Source organism: Protopterus annectens, chromosome 10.part0 (genome assembly GCF_019279795.1).
Source record: "Protopterus annectens isolate FY-2018-M chromosome 10.part0, PAN1.0, whole genome shotgun sequence".
In the NCBI taxonomy this organism is placed as follows: Eukaryota; Metazoa; Chordata; order Ceratodontiformes; family Protopteridae; genus Protopterus; species Protopterus annectens.
Genome location: NC_056744.1, coordinates 768,223,229 through 768,243,738, shown reverse-complemented (window position 1 = coordinate 768,243,738; position 20,510 = coordinate 768,223,229). Strand labels below are relative to the sequence as shown.

The 20,510-nt window shown below is 44.1% G+C and overlaps 1 protein-coding gene across 1 annotated transcript in view; it reads left to right on the top strand.

Moving 5' to 3' along the window:
* The first annotated feature begins 10,703 nt into the window (after positions 1-10,703).
* SLC35D1 (solute carrier family 35 member D1) overlaps positions 10,704-20,510 on the top strand; it is a 467,863-nt gene continuing 458,056 nt past the window's right edge. Inside the window, exon 1 of the mRNA XM_044086804.1 lies at positions 10,704-10,900. Coding sequence (XP_043942739.1) covers positions 10,704-10,900 — 197 coding nt within the window. The remainder of the gene's footprint in view (positions 10,901-20,510) is intronic.

Sequence of the window (20,510 nt, the reverse complement as noted above, 5' to 3'; positions counted from 1 at the left end):
CCATCAGGAACGAACTTAAACCACACATGTTCACTCATGCCAATGTACTTGATTTTCCAATTGTTTTAATCTCTCCAATCTGTTTCCCAATCTAAAAGCATGTCCAATCTTACTCTTAAGTACACACTCATCTGCACATTGCACCATACACCCTTCTTCTTATCTCTTCCCTTTTCCTACACTTTCTTACACCATTTAACATGCTGTTTCTGCCTGTGCTACTCCTGGATCTACTTTCCTTGGATCTACTCTTTTAGTCAATTTTATTTCTCCCCTTTTAACATTTTCTTCTTTCTCCATATTTGTTGCACCTATTCAGCTCTCTTATAACTGATTAATCCAATATTGCATTATACTTTGCCATGTTAAGAACACTGCATCCAATGTGCATGTGTTAATTATTCATATAAATTTCCACTATTCTTCTCTTAGGAAAACAACATTATCCTGTTTTCTATTATAATTGATTTGCTTCTTGTTTTTCAAATAATAAATGTATCACAACCAATGTGGCCATCATGTCTGCATTTACCACATTCAGGAGTAAGGATTGGGCCAATATACCACCAGAGAATTATATCTGTTTATAAAACAAGGTGAAACAAATCATTCCCCAAGGAGTTAGGGGACAGCTCTCACTATCTAGTACTGCACATATGTGTGGTCATAGGTTAGTACTAAGCTAACTGCCCTCACAAGCCATTTTAAGCCTAGCCAATTATCCATTGTAAGACTCAAACCCTGCACCTTGTGTTTGTAAGGCAAATACCTTAGCCATTAGGCCGCCCTCCCATCCAATGTTATCCCCCAACTCTGGATAGCTACAATAAAGCTCCATCTGTATGTGGAAATAGGTACTGTAGGCAGTCCAGTTTTTCAGTCCATACTGCCTTCAGTACCTGCTTTCCATATACACATGGAGCTTCCTCCATTCTGATAAGCTCATTCATTTCAAAGAGCATCACCATTGATTTGACCTGTTAGTTTGGCAATCTTCCCCAGTGTGGAGCACCCAAATCCACTTGTCACTCAACTAACCCACCCACTGCTGGCACAGCCAGGGGAAGGTGCATCCTAAACTGAAATATCTCCTACATTTTATCTTTTGGTTCAAACACTGATGCACTACTACAGGCACACTTTTTGAGTACTTCAACAAAATAAAATTTGTTTAAAAAATTGATTTCAGTAGGATTACCACATGCTCCTCTTTACCGATTACAATTCCTATCTGGCCAGTTGTGTTCTACAGAAAATTTCTATAAAAAAATGCCACAGTTTGAGCATCTGAAAAGATATGAACCCTAGCTGATAAGGTCAGGGTTTAAGAAGTAAAGCCGTCTCGGTAGTGTTCCATTAAGTCATACAGTCATTTTACAGGTTATAATTTGTATTTAGTTGCACATGATGTCAGTTTTACTGCTTAAACAACCGTTACTATATATCCAAGAAATTAATGCATTGCAAATGCAAGGTCTCTTCTTCATAATGATTACCAATCTCTTTTACTATATTCACCATTTCTAGTAGAGCTGGTTTAGACTTTTATTTCCATTTTCTTTTAATTGCTTTTTTTTTTTGTACTTGGCAGACACCATAATTAAACTGTGGCATTATTCACTATTTACTAACAGTTTTAAGCAAGACACAAAATGCTGATTTAGTCATACATGACATAGTGTTCGTGTATCAGTCGTGGGTGAGAAATGTGAACTCAGTTTATTACAATACCACGTTAATATATGTCAAGCAGTAAAACATTGTGTTAAGTAGTTCACATGTTTATTACTATGCAAGTTGTTAAATTACTAAAACACAGAAGATGGGATGTTTAGGGGACCAGTACTTGATAAACATGAGGTTATAATCAAGTTCTGCACTGCCGTGCAAACTTCGCTTATATATGTGGGCGTACCCACGGTTCACAGTGACTGGCATCCCAGTGTTTGCTGACTGACAGACAGGCATCCCTACTTTAACCATAACTCATGGCTTGTTACAGAATTCAGTTTAATAGAATTACGTACAATATTTAAAAGAAGACGGCCTGTTGAAGTGACACCCCGAGTCCCCGACCCCATGTGCAAAAACATGGAAAAGGGGTTGTGCTCATGTTATTACGGTATTACAACATGAGACTCTGAAAGAAACCGATGTATTTTGCATTTAAAGTTAGTTGGCCAAAATTTATTTTACAGATATTATCAGGAAAACATAGCATGTTTTGTAATAGAAAGCAACCAATGACAAGGAAAATATATAGAACTTCTTCTTCTTCTTCTTTCGGCTGCTCCCGTTAGGGGTCGCCACAGCAAATCAACTGTTTCCATTTCTTCCTGTCCTCTGTATCTTGCTCTGTCACACCAACCACCTGCATATCCTCTCTCACCACATCCATAAACCTTATCTTAGGCCTCCCTCTTTTCCTGTTACCTGGTAGCTTCATCCTTAGCATCTTTTTCCCAATATACTCAGCATCCCTCCTCAGCACATGTCCAAACCAACGTAATCTTGCCTCTCTGGCTTTGTCTCCAAACCTTCCAACCTGGGCTGACCCTCTAATATACTTATTCCTAATCCTGTCCATCCTCGTCACACCCAGTGCAAATCTTAACATCTTCAACTCTGCCACGTCAAGCTCTGACTCCTGCCTTTTTGTCAGTGCCACTGTCTCCAATCCATATAACATAGCTGGTCTCACTACCCTTTTGTAGACCTTCCCTTTCACTCTTACTGGTACACATCTGTTGCAAATCACTCCTGACACTCTTCTCCACCCACTCCATCCTGCCTGTACTCTCTTCTTCACCTCTCTTCCACACTCACCCTTACTCTGAACTGTTGATCCCAAGTACTTAAACTCATCCACCTTCGCCACCTGTACACCCTGCACCCTCACCATTCCTCTGTCCTCCCTCTCATTCACACACATATATTCTGTCTAATATATAAAACAAAAGGCTTTATTTTGTGATGGGGTTTTGAAGGGGTGTCTCATTCATTACTACGCGCTTCATGTGTTTCACTAATGACACAGCTCACTGTCAACACATAAGAACATTTTTGTCAGTATTTACACTAGCTAGCCTTCTGGATATCGTGAGCAAAATATATAAAAGTAAATTAGTGGGTATATTAACGAGTAGAAAAACAATTACTGTTATTCATCTGTCAAGTGACCTCATTATGAGGAATGTGACATTATTTGGTGAATTATGACAGATTTGGCTCCTGGTTTACCTAAGTAGCAGCCTAGGACCGCCCAAACCCCATCTGAGCACTCTGCGCATGAATTTATTTTGAAAACTGCTTTGAATAACTTGGGGAAACCATCCTCACAGAAATAAGTATGCTAAACTTTGTAATTATTTCAATACAAAGTATTTTCTCCCTTATTTGCTGGTACCAGGATTTCCAATTTCCAGTGATCAAAAGCTTCTAAATGTTACATTAGACTAAATAATTTTGCAGAACTTGTACTTACAAATGGTATACTGATCCAAACAGATTTTTACCTGTTACAACAAACACAAAATATGCTGCATTTATACAATATATTACACTACTTCACTGAGAATTACAAATCTGAAGTTGTTAACTTCATTTGGTCTGCAACCTGCGGGTATCGGATCCAACCTCGGATCCGAGCCGGCAGCTTTACCTAGCTACAGATCCGAGCTCCTAGCTCCCCCTACCCATAATCCCTTGCAACACATCCCCCATCCTCAGATCTAGGTTGCCACGGCTTACAGCAGCTTCTAGAGATGAGCTCTTGGCGTGGGTGAGAGATTTCAAGTTTTATAAAAAACTTTAAAATCACCTTTCTCTTAGGATTTTCTGTGTTGTGTGTGCTTGGTTTAGCCCCCATTACCGTCTAGTATACTTATTTTAACTTTTTTGTGGTAAATTATCTTCAAATTTATTTTTCACCCTCCCCCTAGTGTGTGAGTGTGTAGTGTGATGGCTGAAGGGCCTAAAGCCATTTTTTCTAAATGCACTGAGTGTGATCATAAGCTGTCCCCAGCCGATGGCCACACTCAGTGCGTTATTTGTCTGGGGGTGGCCCATTTATCCACCAGCTGCCAGGTCTGTGCAGCTTTCAACCCCCGGGCCATCAGGGATAGAAGGAACAAGCTAATCCTGGTGGGATTGTTACCCCTGGATTCTTCTTCCTCCTGTCCCTCTAAGGCACTGGTCGCGGCTGCGGCTTCCGTGCCTTCCGATCCCCCTCCCTTGTTGGGGACTCAAACTCCCTCTGTTTCTCAAGGTGAGGGGGACTCTTCTTCCTCTTCTAAGCAGAAGAGGAGAGACAAGGACCGGCATAGGCACAAAAGGCGGGCTGAGTCTCATCCCCCGGCCTTGCCAGCTAAGGTAGCTAGTCCCACTAAGAGGGTCTCTGGTTCTCCTCATTCTCGGCTCAGCTCTCCTTGCTTTTCCCCAGAGCCGGAAGAGGAGTACCGGTCTCCCTCGAGGTCCTCGAGGCGGCCCTCCAGGCCCACCTCGGCAACCTCCTCCAGATCCACCAGAAGCTTGACCGATGCTGATTTGGACCGGATGATGCATCGTTTCTTGCAGGCTCAAATGCAGATGGGGTTGCTCCAAGCCCCCCCCTCCTCCAGGGGGAGCTCGGCCCCTTTCTTTACCCCGATCGCTCCTTCTCCGACCCGGTATCGGGTTTTGGAGTCTTCGGATCCATGCCGTTTCGGACCCGGGGATCCGTCTGCACCGACAGTCTTGGTTACTTCGACTCTGACTATGCTCTCGAGCGTGTCGGATCCTAGCTCTTGGGGCCGAGAGCCGAGCGTCAGATCCGTAGGGGGAACGGTGTCTTCGGCGCCATTTAGGTTGGGGCACACTTCCCTCTCGGATCCGACTGCTTCGGCTCCAATGCCGATCCCTGCATCGGCACCGAGGGGGCTGTTCTCGGAGCCAGGGGAGAGCGGTTCACCATTAGCATTTGATGTAGTGGAGAGGGTGCTGTCGAAGACTTCCAGATCCCCTATCCAGGCTACGGATCCATCCATCACCCCTGCGCATTTGGGCTTGTCCTCTGTCATCCTGCCACAGGGACAGCCTGCATCGGTGCTCCAGTTGGTTCCCTTAGAGGAACAGGACGCCGTGGGTGAGCCCTCCTCGGATAGCCCCACCGAGGAGGTTCCTCACAAACGGAAGTGCAAAAGGAGGCACCTGGGCTCCCCTGAGTCCCTGACAGGGGACACAGATTTGGAGGAAGGGGAAGGTTCCCCAAGGTCACCCCCTGAGGATGTCTCCTTTGGAGACATCATGGAAATGTTGCGAATCAGAGGAGGGTGGTCTGCCCAAAAACCTTCCTCGGATAAGTCTGTGTTTCTGGATGCGTTCGATGCAGGCCCATCTACTTCTTGGGTGTCCCCCCGGCTGACCCCCTGGTGGACTTAATTACCACCAGGGCTTGGAAGGAGCCGGACAGCGTGGAGCCGATTCCCAGAAGGCCAGACAAGGTGCTTAGTCCCCCTTCTGATAGGATGGCTTGGTCTAAAGGTTCTCCAGTGGATGCCATGGTGGTGGCGGCTGCCACTAAGAAGGAACTAGTGCAGGAGAGTTCCTTGGTCCACCCTCCAGATAAGGAATCTCGGACGTTGGACCGCATTGGAAAGCGGATGTTTGCTTCAGCTACCTTCTCTGTGAGGGAGCTGAATTATATGGCACACGTTATCAGACTCCCGCGAGACTTGATTAAGGAATATGCTGGAGCCCCACCTGGAGTCCATGGCGGCCGAGAACAAACGCATCTTCTCGACTCGCATGGCCACTCTGAAATCTTACTAATACATCTATGCGGCTACTCTCCCATGCCACGGAGGGAGCGGCTAGAGCCAGCGGAGCAGGCATTGCTCTGCGGTGCCATGCCTGGCTCCACCTTTGCAATTTTGCGGAACCCTTCAAGGCGTCCTTCGCTAACGTACCCTTTGATGGTTCTACGCTCTTTGGCAAGACCGTCCGCGACACACTGGTCCAAAGTGAAAAGGATGGGAAGACGCTGTCTACTGTCGGGATCCACTTCTCTAATCCCCAATGGTCCTTCTCCAGGAACCAGAGGGGACAAAAGAAGATGTGGTTTTGGAAATCACAGAAGTCCCATCCCGCTTCGGACCCCTCGTTCTTCAGAGGCAGAGGAGGACAAGGTGGACGCCGGCCCAAAGGCAGAGGGGTCCGAGGAATCTCGGGTCCCAAGAACCTTTCACGGAGAGGCCCTCGCAACAGCCCTGAGGGCTTACCCAGCTGTCTCTCTCTGGAGGCAGTCGGGGGGCGTCTGTCAGATCACCTCCAAAATTGGGAGTCCATTACTATGGACCGGTGGGTGCTCCAAGTTATATCCAGAGGTTATTCTATTCCCTTTCTGAGTCTACCCCCTCCTATGAAACGCCTCCCCTGATGTCCCACCCGATCAAAGGGAGGCAGCAGCTTCGGAAATTTTGAAGCTGTTAGAAAAAAGGGCCATCCAGCCCATTCCCCCAGGCCAGTCCGGATTGGGAAATTACTCCAGGTTCTTTTTAGTGCTCTCATCTCTAAACCTGTTCATTCCCAAGGAGAAATTCCAGATGGTCACCCTGCAATCTATTCTCCCCTTCCTCCGGGAGAACGACTGGATGTGCTCCATAGACCTCAAGGATGCGTACTACCACATTCTAATGGACAGACGATCCAGGAGGTTCCTGCGCTTTCGGCTGGGAGCCAGTCATTTTCAGTTCAGGGCTCTTCTGTTCAGCCTCACCTCAGCCCCCAGGGTGTTCACCAAAGTTATGGCGGTGGTCGCAGCCCACCTGAGACTTCAGGGCATTCACGTCTTTCCGTACCTGGACGACTGACTCCTCACTGCCTCCACCAGGCATCAGCTCTGCTGGGCCAGGGATTATACCCTGGCTCTTACTCAATGTCTAGGCATTACTTTGAACCTTCAAAAATCATTCCTTCATCCTGTGCAGGTTCTGGAATTTATAGGGGCCAAAATAGATACATGTCACTCCAAGACCTTTCTAACAACAGACAGGTTGCACAATTTGTCTCTTCATGTTTTGACAATTCTCCAGCCCTCAGCCCCACCTGCGGAATTAGTCCTGAGAGCTTTGGGCTCCATGGCGGCAGCCATCGGTCTGTCACCCTTTGTGTGCCTACGTATGAGAATCCTACAATGGACTCTTCAGGTCCAATGGTCACTGTTGCTGCACCCCTTGAGCACCCCGATTCCCCTGAGCAGGGTTTGCAAGGACTCCCTTCTCTGGTGGCTGCACTCTCAGGAGCTACGAGAGGGGAGACCATTCGTCATTCCTCAGCCCCAAGCCACGTTGACCACGGACGCTTCTCACCTCGGGTGGGGGGGGCATGCTATGGGCAGAACCGTCCAAGGCACGTGGGCTCCCTCAGAGACCATTCTGCATATCAATGTCCTGCAGAAGAGGGCAGTGCTTTTGGTGTTGCAAGCCCTACAAGACCTTCTTCTTCCAGGAACTATTGCAATTCAGTCAGACAACATGGCTGTAGTCTGGTACATCAACAAACAGGGGGGGACCAGATCTTATCCCCTTTGCCGAGAGGCCATGAGAGTTTGGGAATGGGTGATCTCCACCAACCGCTTTCTGGTAGCAATGCACATTCCGGGCCGGACCAACATCCTAGTGGACAGGCTAAGTCACCTGATCCTCACACCGTTCGAGTGGTCTCTAAACCTGTTTGTAGCGAAACAGATCTTCCTCAAATGGGGTCTACCTTGCTGTGATCTTTTTGCTTCCCTGGCAAACACAAAGTGCAGCGAATATTTCTCTCTAATTCCCCCAATAGGGGAGAGCCCCAGAGACGCTCTGGTTCATGCTTGGCCCCCCGGTCTCCTTTATGCTTATCCCCCGCTTCCGCTCATGATGAAGTTCCTGCAGAAAGCCCATCGGTTGGGGAGCAAGATAATCCTCATAGCCCCATTCTGGCCTCGCCAGATCTGGTTCCCTTACCTGCGGTCTCACAGTGTAGTTCCTTCTTGGATCTTAGATCCCATCCCGGATCTAATTTCTCACCCTGCGGGATTACAACCCCCAAATCTGGGCGACCTCAAGCTCACGGCTTGGTTGATCCAGTTCCACTGATAGCAAGGACTCCCGGTATCTCATCACCAGTGAAAGCCATTCTGGTAGCAGCACACAAACCTTCTACCAGAAGGATCTATGGTAGTAAATGGAAACGCTTTTCCATTTGGGCCAAAGTCAGGGGCTTGGATCCCTTTACTGTCCCTATTCCAACGATTCTTGAATTTCTGTCCCATATCTTTCATCAGGGAACCAGTGCATCTACGGTTAAAGTACAGTTGGCAGCCATCTCTCACTTTCATGTGGGAGATGAGGTAGGATCACTGGCTTCCACCAGAATTTGCAAAACCTTTCTAAAAGGCGCTTTCCTGTTAAAACCGTCAGTTAAGTCTGCGGTTCCACCATGGGACTTAGCAATGGTCCTGCAAGCTTTGACGGGCCCTCCTTTCGAACCGGCCGCGTCAGCTCAGTTGAAATTCTTATCTTGGAAAACAGCCTTCCTGGTTGCAATAACTTTGGCCAGGATAGTGTCTGAGCTTCAAGCCCTCTGTATGAAACCCCCTTATCTGATTTTTCATAAGGACAGAGTTTCTCTCAGGACTAATTCTTCTTTCCTCCCTAAAGTAGCCTCTGAGTCGAATATTAATCAGTCTATTAATCTGCCAGTGTTCTTTCCCAATTTCCAGAACAAAGGGGAATACACACTGCACAAATTGGATGTGCATAGACAACTGCATTTTTATCTGCACAGGACAGCAACTAACCGCAAATCTGATCAATTGTTTGTGTCCTTTGCCAAAGTGACATTAGCTAACTGGATTTCACAATACATCATTCAAGCCTATTTAGCTTCGAACAAACTGGTTCCTTTCGGAATCCATGCGCATTCTACCCGAACCATAACTACCTCTGCTGCGTTCTGGTCTAGAGTCTCTATAGACGACATATGTTCATCAGCTACTTGGTCCTCCTCTCATACATTAATTTCCCATTATAAATTGGATTCGATTTCCAGGAGTAGGGCTTCCTTTGGCTCCGCGGTGCTCCGTAATATTCTACCTTGAGGGCCGCCCAAGGTTTTCTAGGTAGCTGGGGACTCTGTCCCACAGGTTGCAGACCAAATGAAGTTAACCACTTCAGATAAAGAAGTTATGTACTCACCATAACGTTCCATCTGAGTGGGTAACTTCATTTGTCTGCAACCGACCCCCCTCCATTCCCCCTAACCAGTTTCATGCTTCTTAATCAGGAGAGGATTGTCCATTCTGTTAGGCAGTAGGTTACTGGCCTCTTTCGAGGGTCTTGTGGAGTCCCTATAGGTAAACTCGATCTGAGGATGGGGGATGTGTTGCAGGGGATTATGGGTAGGGGAGGAGCTAGGAACTCAGATCTTTAGCTAGGTAAAGCTGCCGGCTCAGATCCGAGGTCGGATCCGATACCCACAGGTTGCAGACAAATGAAGTTACCCACTCAGGTGGAATGTTATGGTGAGTACATAACTTCTTTTTCTTTAAAGGGGAGGGGGCGAACACATAAAATGCTGCATGTATAACATTTATTACACAGACCTAAAATTCCTATTCTGTAAAGGCATGGGGTGCGGGTGGCGACCTTTCTGGGATGTCTTTTTATTGCATTTATTGTCCCACTGCCTCAGAATATTACTTGTTGCTTTATCTCCAGAAAAAAAAATGTTTAAAGAAAGGTGTGTGTGTGTGGGGGGGGGATGCAGGGGCAATTACTGCAAACATTATACCAAAGAAAGGTGGGACTGCACGGGTTATGGGTACGAACTCCAAAACGGGAACTTGTGGATACTGCCCTTCTGACCCGCTTCTTACCCTACAACACAGTATGTGGTTACGTACAAAGTAAGTCAAGACACCCAGGACATGCAGTACTTTCGACGGTGCACTTGTTTGTTTGTGTCTTTCGGCTTTTCACGGTTAGAGGTCGCCACAGCGGTACTCCGGTCCGCTAATGATTGGCAGTAGACTTTTACGTGCTGGCTTGCTGGGCCTAACGCACAACCTTCAACGAAGGAACGCCCGTTCACACATGTCACCACACAGAAGACGCTCTGAGAATCGAACGGGCAACGTCTAACTGTGAGGTGACAACACCACCGCAGTACTTCGACGGTGCACTTATAAATGTAGAAAATGGAGGACAAGTTTATTTAATCTCAGTTTTACATATCGCATACTAAAAGCTGTAGTAACTCTAATTAAAGATAATATAAAAAGCACGAAGCCTATGTTAAAAACGGCCATAAAATGAATATTCACAACTGACATTCACCATGTCACTGTATAATCTGCTGGCTCGTCACTCAGCCCTGTCAATCATGTAAAAATCGAAAATCGCGGTGGGATAATGTTCTAATACAAAACAAAATATGTAATATTGTTTGTCCTAAAATCTGAGAACATTTGCCATATTTTAATTTTTTTCGCAGAACGCAGCTGAACAAAGACGGACTGTCCCTCAAAAAAGGGACAGTTGGTACCTTGGAAGGTTCAGTTGGCTTCTAGGAAACAGATCAAAACAACGATCCTCTTTCTGCTCACCTTAAATCTAAACCATGCCTCCGCCCACCAGAATATTTGATTGCCCCGCCCATTGACCGTCTGACGTAAACTGTCAACTATGGCGGAAGTTCGGAGACGTCAGCCTGCTCGGGTTAAAGGAAAAGCTAGCCAAGACTCTTCTTTACTTAGTGATGAGGGTCTTGGGATGGCAGCCGAAACGTTGACTTTGTTTTTGAAGTTATTTGCAGCTGTGTTTTATGGTGTTAGTTCATTTTTAATCGTAGTTGTGAATAAAAGCATCCTGACCAATTATGGGTAAGAAACTGGGAAAGGCAAGATGGAGCTTCAGTTCTTGGACTTTGGAGTTGGGCTTGTTTAATGCTTATGTGTTATTACCTAGAAACGGTAGCAGTAAGTAATTGGGAGTGCTTCTTGTAAGAGGTAAAGTGAGCATGTGGATTACTGCTGTGTTCTTAGTAATGTCAAAAATCGACCCTATAATGCATGTTGTTTTTGTAGAATGAAGTGGGAATGCTCAATGCAAGTGTGCAAACTGTACTTACAGTACTTTTAATTAGTGTAAATGTTACCTGTATGAGGGCAAACTGGTAGTATTTTGTTCTTGTATATTTGTTGAACTACAGCTTCACTGTTTGTGTCTTTGCAAATACTACATACGGGAAAATGATGTTTTAATTGGTTTTCTGTTAGTTTTGTAACTGCAGATAAACATTAAGTTAACTTGTGTTCGCAAAGCCTGCTATTAAAGACGGAGCTGTCTAGAATTGGAAGTAGAGTCTTGATCTTAAACTAAAGACCGATTGTATTTGTGAGGAGCTGTGATTTAAGAGTTAGCGCGAATACTTTAGTAGTGACTTATTTCATTAGCTATTTTAAGTGTCAAGAGAAGTTTTACTTTTGCATCTTGAGATGCCATGTGGATTTAACGTCCTATTGAGTCTAAGAATGTCACGTTAAATAACTGGGTTTCAGAAGCCCAGTTACTAGTGCTTAAAAGAAATGGCACTCTCTCATCTCTTAAGTTAATAGGAGTAACCTGTTTTAAATATGTTGATGTACAGCAGGATAAGGTTCTAGACATAGCACTGGAGGAATTGTCATAGTTCCGACAGCATTCTGTAGTGATGTAAAGTGTTCGTACAACATGGTATGGGGTATTTTATGTATGAGGATACAGAGTGAACTGCCATTCAGCAGTGTGTGTGTGTACACGTGATTTATAAACGTATTTCATTGTGGCAAGTGTGTAATTTTGCAGATGTACACGTAAACGTGCAAGTGCTGCCGTTGATTATCAGTTGGAGCAATGTGTTAGCTAAGGTGACAGCTGCCCCGATCATGATTCAGATTTTCAGTCTGTATCTCTTTACAGCTGGTGACTGTTGGAGAAAAGGCAGTGAATTGCACTTGGTAAATAATGATAGTAATTAGAGTTATAGACTTGTTTTGATTCAGATAATGTATATTAATTCACACTTTCTTATTCTGTCATTGTCTCAAATTTATTAGTGTTTAATATTTTAAGTAAACCTCGCTATTTCTGGATTTGTCCCTGGGTCTGTTGAGATTTGCCCCAGATTAGTTGAGAACGATGGTGACAGGTGAGGTTTATTAGAGTAAGGAGCAGCTGGGGGGCCCTTGACAGAATCTGGAACAAATTCAGAAATAATCAGGGGACTTGGAGACACTTGAGAGACTGACAGAATAAGAGTCAGTTAATATAACTTTTCTGAAGTAAAATAAGTCTATAACTCTTATTATCATTATTCATTAAGTATAATTTACCACTTCACCAAAAGTCACTGATTTTAGGAGGGATTAAAAAGGAGAGGGCTAAACTTTGAGTGAAAATTAGGGATACTTATGCACACCTCTCAGTTGAAGCTTATTGTGAAGAATGTTCCTCGATTTAACCATTACAAAGTCGGTGTTCCTTTTCTGCACTGAAAGGGTCTGCTGTCCATTCAGTGTTAAGAATTTGGGTTTATGGGTAAGTATTAGTTTAGCTGACCATGCAGGCCATTTTAAGCCTGGACAAATCCCCTTTCAAAGATGAGAATCAAACCCTGTTCCTTGTGATTGTAAGGTAAGCACACTAACCATTACACCAACTCTTAACTCTTTAATTGGTATCCGTGGTAAATAATACTGAGTCACATGAATTCATCAATAGCACACTTCTGTAAGTGCAAAGTAACACATTTAGCCACCCTGTACGCTTTCTAGTTGAAACTTGTTAGTAAGTGTTCCACCTTTTGAACATTTTCCACATTCTGGAGTCGGAAGGTTAAGTGCTGAGAACAATGCATGTATCTGAGACGTTAATTTAGGGTATTGGCTCCTATTTTGAGGCAAACTGTAGACTGAGTATGGAAAGGTTCAGTATTTGATGTGTGTATACAGCATAAAATGTATTAGAAAGTGGCATAAAGTTCTAGCACCAACATTTTTTAGCAATGTATTAGAAAGTGGCATAAAGTTCTAGCACCAGCATTTTTTTGCTTGAAATAAGTATTTCACAAGAGTACATGTCATTCTTTCAGGCAGTCTAAGAGTAGACAGAAGTCTACTGTTTGGGCATTTGTTTGTTGGAGTCTATCTACCCACACACATTTGAGGTTGTGCAAACCAGCAAAAGACTAATCACAAATGATAACCCAAACAGGAATGACTGGGAGTCAGTTGGGAGAGAATGCAGTTGTCTAAAGAGATACTGCCTTACTTTTGGACTGTGCATTTGGATTGCATTTCTGGACATGCTCCAGACTGAATTTAATTTTGTCTGTAGAAAATTGTGTAGCTACTTTTTATACTCGTAAATCAAAGGTAGATAGAAATTTAGTACGTGTACAACTTCGATGGAGATGAGTTAAGGCGAGTAGTTGATGAGAAATCCCTCTTTATGCCCCTGATATTTAAGTGCATTGATGTGTTGTTGTTTTTTTTTTTTTTTTACTTGTGCAAGTGATTAAGGTCAGCACTTTGGTAGTAATTTAATCAATTTTAAATGCTGTGGCTGATAATTAGCTTGAGGATATATGCATTGGAATGATGCACCAATCGCTAATTGTACTTTTGCCCAGAATTACTGATCAAGCTGTTAATACCATACACAATTTAAATTATGGCTTACTCTGAGTAAACGGTAGTTGTGTTTTTTTTAATGTATGTGCTTGTGCACTGATGTGCGAAGTCTTCACGTTTCAATTACTGTTGATAAGATTGCACTAAAAATCAATGAGGTTCATACTAAGAAGGTGAAATATTGGGGAACCCATGATATTAACTGCATACTGTTTTGATGTGGTAGATGTTGGCGTTCAGTGCAGCAATGCATAGTTACTGTGTACTCTTATCTCCTTTTTAAAATATAAATAGTCAGCAGTGGTATAAATTGTGAAACCTTTTGTCTTTTATCATAGTTATTTGGTAGAGATGTTGTATTCCTGTCTTGTGTGTGTGTGTGTGTGTGTGTGTGTGTGTGTATATATATATATATATATATATATATATATATATATATATACATTTATTTATTTTTTAATATCTAATAATGTAAATTGAACTATCCATAAAGAACCAAGGAAACCAGATAAGAAACACAAAGTGACCTGTCTGAATTTGAACACTTTCTTTTGCTTATTTTTTATAGAACCAGCCAACACTTCTCTTGTAATATATTTGCACTGGTTACAAGATCCACACCTTCTTGTTTGGGATTTTAGAAGTAGTAAAAGCGAATCCAAGGGGTGGGAGCATCAAAAAGAAATTAGGTGAATATGAAGCCAGATGGCAGATCAAATTAAATGCTTCATCCTACCCTGGCATTAATGAACACATATCAGTCAAACCTTTTTTAGAAAATTAAGCTACTTAAGAATTGAGTATAGAATTAAATGTAAATTTTTAGTAACTGCTATTAATATTTATTATATAGAAAATTATGTTGTTTATTGAAATAATAGTATAATGTATTTTTAAAAAAAATTTTAGATGGCAATGTCAATTTTACAATACACTGGCACTTTAAATGATTATTGATGTGTAATTTAAAATTTAAAATGATTGGTTAACATGTATATTTAAACAGGAATGGAGGGATACTAAATTGTTCTGAAGAAGTCTATCGATTTTAGATGAAAGCGCTTAACAGCATTTGTATTTAATAAAGGTGATATCGGAGATTACTTGTGCCGGGGTTTTTGTGGTCCATGTGCTGTAGAACCTGGATATATCGTTGTGGTTGGTGTATTTTGCTTATTTTTTATGTCTGACTTCTTCAGAAATGAATTACAGCATTTTTACTTGGGTTAATGTAACAGACTGAACTAACTAACCTGACTAAAGGAGAAATGATTGCAGCCTTAACCACAGCTGTATCCCAGACCAGTAACCAGCAGTACAACCAGACTGGTCTTTGGATGCACAACAGTTCAGCTTTGCCTCAGAGGACTTAAAAATCCATCTGGAGTTAGAGACTTGAACTGGATGCCAAACGTTTGGGAATAGAATCAGCAGAGACTGCAGCATTTGAAGGTCTAAGCAAAATCTGAAGAGAGACTATGGAGTTTGGAAGCTGAAGAAAATGAGAGGCAGAGGCAACATGAAAAGGAAATGTTTACTCTTTGCTAGGGTCATGGAGGTAATGTGGAAGGGAGTAGCCGAACCCCTGAAGCAATTACTTCCACAATTTTATAGAGGATGATAATTTTGGTAGTTTTATGCATATGTTTGAAAGGGTATGTAGACAGTAGTGTTGACCAAGAGCTCTGGCTATGGTTCCTGACCCCCTTACTTCATGGTAAAGCTGTAACTGTTTCTAAATTGTCTAATATTAATTGCTTAAATTATAATACCATTAAAATTGTTAGTGTTTTAAGTTAAGACCTGAAGCTTATAGGAAAAAGTTTTGTGAGCATAGATGCAAGGCAGATGTGTGTGTGTGTGTGTGTGTGTGTGTGTGTGTGTGTGTGTGTGTGGATATATAGCTGAACTAAGCACTTATTTTCATAGGTGGGTGAGTGGGAGTCAGGTCACCACTTTTGAAGGGCTAGCAGACGTTTTGGTGAGGGAACAAGCCCTTAGCACTTTGGCTGAGGACTTAAGAATCTGGTTGGCAGATGGGGAACGCAATAATGCAGATGAGTTGGGGAAAGGGAGACCTATACCTAGCAAGTAGGGCATCACTGCACAGGAAAGGGGTACCCAGTGCTGCACATGGATCTAAGGGAACCCATGCTGGGCACCCTAAACTGCCCTAATAGAGTCCACCAGTAATAGGGGGATGCCACTAGTTCAGGTGCACGGTCAGGAACAAGGCTTAAATATAACCAGTGAGGGCCATGTAGCACATGGTTGTCCACCGAGGCCAAGTGGGGAACTAAAGGTAGGGGAGACAGTAAGTGAGAATGACAGAATTCCAGCAGTAAGTCATCTGGAGATAACAAGGGAACCAGAGTACCACAAGAGGTCCCATCCTATCTTAGTAGATGGGAACAGGCCACTGCTAAGCGAGACACAGCCTCTGACCTAACCATTGTGAAGCCTGAATGGTTACAGGAGCACTGCTTGCTTGGGCAGTCTACTCCAGTCAGAGTTTTAGGAGGGACCCCATTCCAAATACCTTTGGCTAGGGTTCACATTGACTGGGAGGGTGGAAAAGGAAGCAAGCAAGTGGGTGTTTGAGGATATTACTGCATATGTCCTGATAGGGAATGATTTTTATAATGCAGTACCTTGTGTGCATGCAGTTACACGCAGTCAGGCTTGGAGACAAGCATGTGGATGCTGCAGTGGTGCAGCAGTAGCATTGTCGCCTCACAGCAAAAGATTCTCCGGTTCGATTCTTGGCTGAGTTGCCTTCTCTGCAGAGTTTGCATGTCCTCTCTGAGCTCGTGTGGGTTTTCTCCAGATGCTCCAGTTTCCTCCTACGTTACAAAGACATGCATCTGGAGCATTTCTCCCCAGACGTCCGCTGAAAATTGGCTTTGTTCCAAGTCAGACTTTTCTGGTTAATAGATGTTAAAGTAAAAAATGTGGGTCTGGTCACCTGGGGGTGACCCAGACAGACCACACTTGAAGCCAGGACTGGTGAGGTGGTTACTTCAGGGCGGAAGCTACCATGTAGCAGTGAGACTGAAGGTGAGCCATAGCTGCTGGTGTGTACTAATGTTCCTTTGGGCAGAATGATTGCAAGGGCAGAGGTGAGTAGCAGTACCTAGGCTGACAGAGTCACAACTGTCGGATGATACCAGACTTCCTGTGGATGATACCAGACTTCCTGTGGAAGGGGAGCTGGAAAGGTTTTACAAAGAAAGTTGAGACCGGCTCGGCTCTTGGACCCTACATTACAAGGCTTGAGGGAGGTAGCCAGAGAGGCGCCTGATTCTGAAGGAAGAGTGGAATCTGTATACTGGGATAAAGGGTTACTGTATAGAGAGTGGACCCCTGAGGGAGGGCTCGAAGGTGAGGTAATACAGCAGGTGGTAGTGCGCAGAGCCAACTCTCTGGCACTTCTAGCCATAGCTCATGATATTCCCTTTGCAGGTCATATGGACATAAAGTGTACCAAGAGACATATTATGCAGTACCTTTATTGGTGTGGGACATATTATGCAGTACCTTTATTGGTGTGGGATCTGCAGGGATGTAACAGAGTACTGTAGGACCTGTCAGCAGTACCAAACAGTAGGCATGGCAGGAGACCTTGTGAAAGCTCCTTTGATGCCTTTGCCTGTGATTGAGGAGCCATTTCAGAGGGTAGCTATGGGTATTGTGGGGCCTCTTTGAGTACCCCAAGTTCCACAGGGAGGAAATGTATCCCAGTGGAGTAGATTATGCCACCCGATACCTTGAGGTGGTGGCTTTGTGGCTCTGTCCTCCATTGAGGCAGAAAAGGTGGCAAATGCTTTGTTGGAGATTTTCAGTAGAGTAGGTTTCCCAAAAGAAGTACTGACTGACAGAGGTGCCAATTTCATGTTAGACCTGCTGGCTTGTCTCTGAGGAATGCTGTGGAGTGAAGCACCTAAAGACCACCCCCTACCACCCCAAGACTAATGGTCTTGTGGAGAGGTTAAACTTTACACTAAATACCATGCTGTGGGCATTTGCAGACCAGTTTGAGGGAGTGGGACAAATATCTGCCCCATCTGTTTGATTACAGAGAGATGCTCCAGGAATCCACAAGTTATTCACCCTTTGAATTGCTGTATGGGCATAAGGTGAAGGGACCTCTGGATTTGATTTGTGATGAGTGGGAGGGTGAATGTGAATCCCACAAGGAGCCTCTTGTGGCATATGTACTAAACCTCATGACAAGGCTCAGGGAGCTCCTGAGCTTGGTCCAGGAGAACCTGGCAGAAGCCCAACAGCAGAAAAAGGTCTGGTATGACAGGAATGCTTGAGCTAGAGTATATACTGTGGGGCAGCAGGTTATGGTTCTCATTCCTGTCAGATACAACAAGCTGCAGGCAGCCTGGGAGGGACCCCTTCAAAGTGATAAGGAAGGTCAGTTATGTTAATTACACAGTAGAACTGGTAGACAGGAGGCAGGGACACAAACTGTACCATGTTAATATGATGAAACTTACCATGATAGGGAGGCCCTTATGCTAAGTATTTGCAGTAGAAGACAGGAGGAGTCTGAGGGGGATCTATGGCTACAGGGAGTCAGCCAGCAAAATCCCAAGTTACTGTGGTGGAGCCTAGGGTTGCAGGCATATGATACGACAGTACAACACTAATGGGGTTATCGGTTCCAACGCAGCTGGGATCTCGAGACAAGGAATGGGGTAATGTATTCCCAGATAGACTTGTTCCTCTCAAGCAATGTTTCTCAGTGGTCATTTGAAAAACTAGCTTGAGTCTTCGAAGGAGGGAAGAAGTGTGATGAAAGGCGATACTGCCAGCCCAGCTGGCTGGAATTTTGTAAATAATTGTCATTGGTGAATATCAAAATGATTTATATTTGTCACAAATGTATTAGAACTGTGTATCCTGTATATCAAACTGGTATTTGCCGAGTGCTGTTTGAAATCTGACCACAATTTGCCCTACTGGAAAATAACAGAAATTTGCATAGCCTAGTACCTACCTATGAAACTACCTATTGGCCCTAGGGCCTACATAAGCCTAGCCAAAAAGGCACGCTGGCTTTCGCCACCCAAGAAAATTATTTTCCTCTGCCCCTATAGAGCAGAGCCACAGAGGTGATCCCCGGGGTGAATTTCCTATTTCCCATCCAGTCCTCAAGATTTTTCTTGAAGAGTGCTAATGAGGAGCTTTGTTTGATATAGATAGGTAGTTTGTTCCAGAGTATGGGAAGTCTGAGATGAGGCTTTGATTGAACGTGGTGCTTAGGTGGGGTGCCAGTTCATTCTGCAGTCCGTGTAGAACGCAGCCTGGGATGTTGTCAGGTCCCATGGATGCTGTGTTCTTGGCATTGGAGAGTGTGGTTTTTACTTGTGCAGCTGTGATTACAGGAACTTTGCATTCTTCCGGTATACAGATGGGCCCTTTTAGGGGTTGAGAGGGGGGTAAAGTTAGCACTGAACCTATCTACCAAGATTTTGGTAATATCAGTTGGTTCTGTATATTTAGTGCCATTGTGCTGTAATTGAGTAGATCTGAATGTTGCCATTGAGATTCTTGACATAGCTATAGAATGCTTTGTGGTTGTCTTTAGAATCGGTGGTGATTTTGTTTTCGTAACTAGCTTTGGAGGATATTATGAGGGATCTCAGCTTCTTACTGAGGCTGACCAGGGAGTTCCTCCAGTCATGGGATTTTACTCTTTTGCAACAGTTTCTTTCTTCTGTTGTAGAGTTTGTTTATGGCAGGGGACCACCAGATTGGCTTCCTTTTTTTGGAGGATAGCATCTTGGTTCTGTTAGGGATAGCACGATCCATGCACTCATGTAAGTGCTTATAAAGTGCATTTGTGTAGGATTCAGCAGTCATATCTCTATTGTCCGTCTGCATGGGTGTCATGAATTTTGCCACTTCTGTCTTAAGCGTGAAGTTGGCTTTGGAGAAATTTTTTACAGTGGTTTCCCTAATGGAGGTGGGGCGCGATGTGGACGTCTAGGGTGATTATCTTGTGGCCGGATCTGGCCAACGAAGAATTGACCTCTGATGTGGAACACTGGTTGCCCATGTTGGTAATGACCAGGTCTAGGATATTGCTGCCCCTGGTGGGAGTGTGGATAAGTTGATCCAAGGCGTTGAAATTTATGAATTCCAGAAAACGTTGAGCAAAAGAGTTGGTACGAGTAGTTTTCCCAGTTAATGGTGGGGTAGTTGAAATCACCCATTATTAGGGTGTTGGGTTGTACCCTAATATTTTCCAGTGTATCAAGAAATGAGGAGTGGGAATCCTGAGGCATGCTGCGGGATCTGTAGTAAGTTGCAGTTTGGATTGCGGTCTTGCCCAGAGTTAGTTGCACTTGGATAATCTTGGATGCTGAGCATCTAGCCTGGATAATGAATATGGACACACCTCCGCCTTTAGTGGTTCGGTCCAGGTTAGGTGGCCGAAAGGTGTGGTATGAATTTTAGCCTGGTAATGCAGGGATGCTCTCTGGAGCCTTGAACCAGATCTCTGTCACTGCACAGATGTCAATGTTCTCCATTTTAAGGAGTGCCTCAAGGGAATGTATTTTGAGGTTTAGACTTCTAGCATTACCCTTAGATTTTGCTTGCTTGTACCTGTTAAGGTGGTGAATTTTGTCATTTGAACCTTGCCTAAAAAGGCACTATAGGGGTGGCAAGAGCCTTGGCCAGTATCCGGAATCCCAAGGGCGATAGGTGCAGGCCTTCTCCGGCAAAGCAGCGTGGTCTGTCGATAATGTCATCCCAGGCAGACAGATACTGGATCCTCTTAGAATGACACCAGAAGCTTAGCCAA